Below are 3,312 nucleotides of genomic sequence, written 5' to 3'. Positions count from 1 at the left end.
GTAAGATACGATATTCCTCACTATATGAAGTGACTGATAACAAGATCTGTATAATGGATTGTAAAGAAATTTGTCAGGTTTTTATTTTGTAGACAATTAATCTGGATTTATAGTGTGATGGGATGACAGCACAATGATGTGTGTGGTATCTCTGCTCCTGCGCTTTCATGTGATATGCGTGGCATTTCTGTGCGACCCTGCATTCGCGAGTAACCCATCTAAGAGTAATGTGTGTGCAACGGTCGAGAAAATCAATAGAGAAGAACAGGTGTGAATTTGGACGCACTATGCGTCGTTCAGGCCCATAGGGTTAAAAGGTAATTCAATTTGAGACTGATTAAAGCAATTTATGTATTTATTTGACCTTTCCTTTAAGCAGGAAAGTCTCACTGGAAAACCCTGCTTTTTTTAAGAGTGCTTAAGAATCAGATCAAACAAGTTCGTCATAGGATCAGAACTAAATAAAAAGCGAAAGACTATCAAACAAGAATCTGCAGGAACATCAATGAACAAATCAACATGTATGGACATCAAGACCTTTTAAACATAAGATGAGATGGATAAAAGGGGGGGGGGGGGTAAAAAGAGAACAAAGGCTATAAACTACACAGGAAGAAGTGTTTATGATGCATGTTAAGTCTCAAGGATGAAAAATAGAATCTGAGACTGATAACACTGATGAGCTGTCTGTGTGTTCCTACCTGCTGAGCCATAAGGTCCAGTCTGCTCTCCAGGGTATTCGCCACCTTGATCTTCCCGTCACCATTATAGATCTCCACACCTCCAGAACTGAAGAAGAAGAGGAAGTTTAAAACGAAAGAAATGACTCATCTCAGAGGTTTTCAGGAGTAATTTTAACGATGATGATCAAATGTGATGCTGCTTACACGTCAGAGGGGATGAAGTTGTCCTGGTCGATGCGGACCTCGATGTTGCTCTTCACAGCTGCTTTATATATGGGAATATTCCTCTGGATGGAGGCCTGAAAGACAACGAGTCACAATACAATTCAAATTCAGATTTAAGCTGATTTTAAAACAGCTACGTGACTCCATTCCATATGTATTTATATATACACATATTCTTCACCCATATGTGTGTGCAGAATAGTTCTGTGTTTATGTTGTTTTTGACATTAATCGTATTTTTAATTCAAATTCTCTGTGTTTGTACACATATGTCGCCAGTAAAGCTGATTATGATTCTAAAATGGTTGAATATTAATATAGATTTAAACATGCACTCACTAACTTACTCACCTGTACCATCTGGAAGTCCTGTTTACGGCAGCGAATCGTCACTTTGGGCTCCAGAAGCTGATAAAATCCCTGATATGAAAGATTATGAAAGGGTTATTAAATTCCAATCTCAGTATCAACACAGCCTTGTTATAAATATACTTAGTCAGTTTATTAGGAACACCCAACTAAAAATAATAGACACTACTTAGACTGCACAATACCGATTATAAACAATGTCTCGATATTTTTAGATTCTTTCTAAAATAAGACTGTTTAAATTTAAATTGTATTTGGAGGGACCACAGCTCGTATATGACATTTTAGAGTGCATCAGAATGTCCTGATAGAAGTTAGTGTGGAGGATGCAGTGTGTGGCGCTGTTGACCTGTAATGAGTTATAAGGATATTCATGCTATTTATTGCCTTCATTGACAGAAATGAGGTGGGAACATCGGTCTCCAAAATGTTCACAGTTGAATCAACACATCTCCAAAGCAGCTTTAAAAAAAAAACTGGACATTACATCCGCCATGAAGGTAGGATTTACAGATTGTTGTATTAGCCCACGTTAGCTTTCCCTCAGTGTTCCTGACTGTAGAGTAGCTGAGCGTATAAACTAACCTGTAAGATCAATCCGTCCATCAGAGCTGGATACTTTGCTGGGTCTTTTGCGACGTTAACGAGCCGCTGGCGGGCCTCATTCAGCATTTCCTGAGAGCACATATACACACAGTGTTCATTTACAGAGAGAATCATTCACGTGATCCATATCGCCTCTGTACGTAAAATACGACAGCATGACGACAACATGAGGTACAGCTGCTTACCGAGATCATATCGTCCCGGGATTTCAGCACCTTCAGTCGAGCCTGGTTCATCAGGTTTGACATCTGACTGTAAAGTAGACAAATAACACACACGTTGGGTCTGTTTAGACTCTAAGTGACATTATGTTTGTTTAAAAACATGTGTGGGGCACTCACAAAGAGTCATTGTAGGACAAAGACGTGACTAAATTAAATCTTGGGAACTGTGTGTCACACACACAGATATTTCTTTGTTCTTAAAAAAGGTCTGATTAAGGAAGGGAGGACTTGATGTGTCCTGTGATTTATTTCGACATGACTCACATTTTCTTCTGCTGCTCGATCTGCTTCTCTTTCTTCTCGTAGTACTCCATGATCTTCAGCCTCTGAGTTTGGACCAGACGACCCTTCTCGATGTTGAACTCTTCTTCTGCCTGCAGGAGGAGACACAGTTCACTCAGCAGACGATCCTCTATTCTTAATTGTCTTTACACTGACTCTGCTGCTGGTGACTATACTTAAAGGTCACTTTAAGAGGTTTTATTTATGATACGATGAGCAGACAAATTTTCCCGAAATCTAACAGAATAGATTTTGAATCAGTGATGTGTAATTTGAAATATTACGCTGATTGCTTTCAGTGTCATACACCTAGGTCATATTTTGTTTTTTTAAATGTGACATAAAAGACACTAATGGTCAGTATTATTGAAGCCAAAGCACTGATGTCAGTTGTAGGTTAAGGTAAATAAATTAAGGAGTTATCTTATGGATTCAGAAGATTTCAAGGGCATCAGATTGTGTGACATCTGCCAATAGAGCCTGTTCATATTGACACTAACTGTGATTTTAGCGCCCTCTAGTGGTGAGTCTCGGGAAATGATGGTGATGGTGATGGTGAGTAATGATGTATTTTAAAACACTGTACTCATTTGTAAAGTCCTCTTTAATGTGGCATCAGTGTGTGTTACTGTGTATGTAAACTGTCTTTGTTTTTTTAGCTTAGCGCCACCTAGCGTCAAAGGTGTTGGGTCGCACTGTCGCAACGACCAAATTGACCATGGGGATCAGAGATAATCAATAAAATGACTCTATTAGACTCTCTAAGTTAAATAAAATGTAGGCTGTAAAGCCACCAGTATACCTCTATGTATATGTAGAATGAGAAGGTGTGTGGACACTCTACTAAATAAATGAGTAAAGAGACCGAGCAACAATTATCAGATTTATCTGAAGAAAAAACAAATAGTAATGCAAATAATTAC

The 3,312-nt window shown here is 38.6% G+C and overlaps 1 protein-coding gene across 1 annotated transcript in view; it reads right to left on the bottom strand.

The window, feature by feature from the left end:
• atp6v1e1b (ATPase H+ transporting V1 subunit E1b) overlaps positions 1-3,312 on the bottom strand; it is an 11,924-nt gene that overhangs the window by 2,042 nt on the left and 6,570 nt on the right. Inside the window, exons 5-10 of the mRNA XM_050035735.1 lie at positions 2,372-2,481; positions 2,069-2,135; positions 1,863-1,952; positions 1,260-1,328; positions 888-982; positions 702-789 (exon numbers count right to left, since the gene is read on the bottom strand). Coding sequence (XP_049891692.1) covers positions 702-789; positions 888-982; positions 1,260-1,328; positions 1,863-1,952; positions 2,069-2,135; positions 2,372-2,481 — 519 coding nt within the window. The remainder of the gene's footprint in view (positions 1-701; positions 790-887; positions 983-1,259; positions 1,329-1,862; positions 1,953-2,068; positions 2,136-2,371; positions 2,482-3,312) is intronic.

The sequence above is a fragment of the Epinephelus moara genome, chromosome 23, assembly GCF_006386435.1.
Source record: "Epinephelus moara isolate mb chromosome 23, YSFRI_EMoa_1.0, whole genome shotgun sequence".
In the NCBI taxonomy this organism is placed as follows: Eukaryota; Metazoa; Chordata; class Actinopteri; order Perciformes; family Serranidae; genus Epinephelus; species Epinephelus moara.
This window is presented reverse-complemented; position numbering and strand designations above follow the sequence as displayed.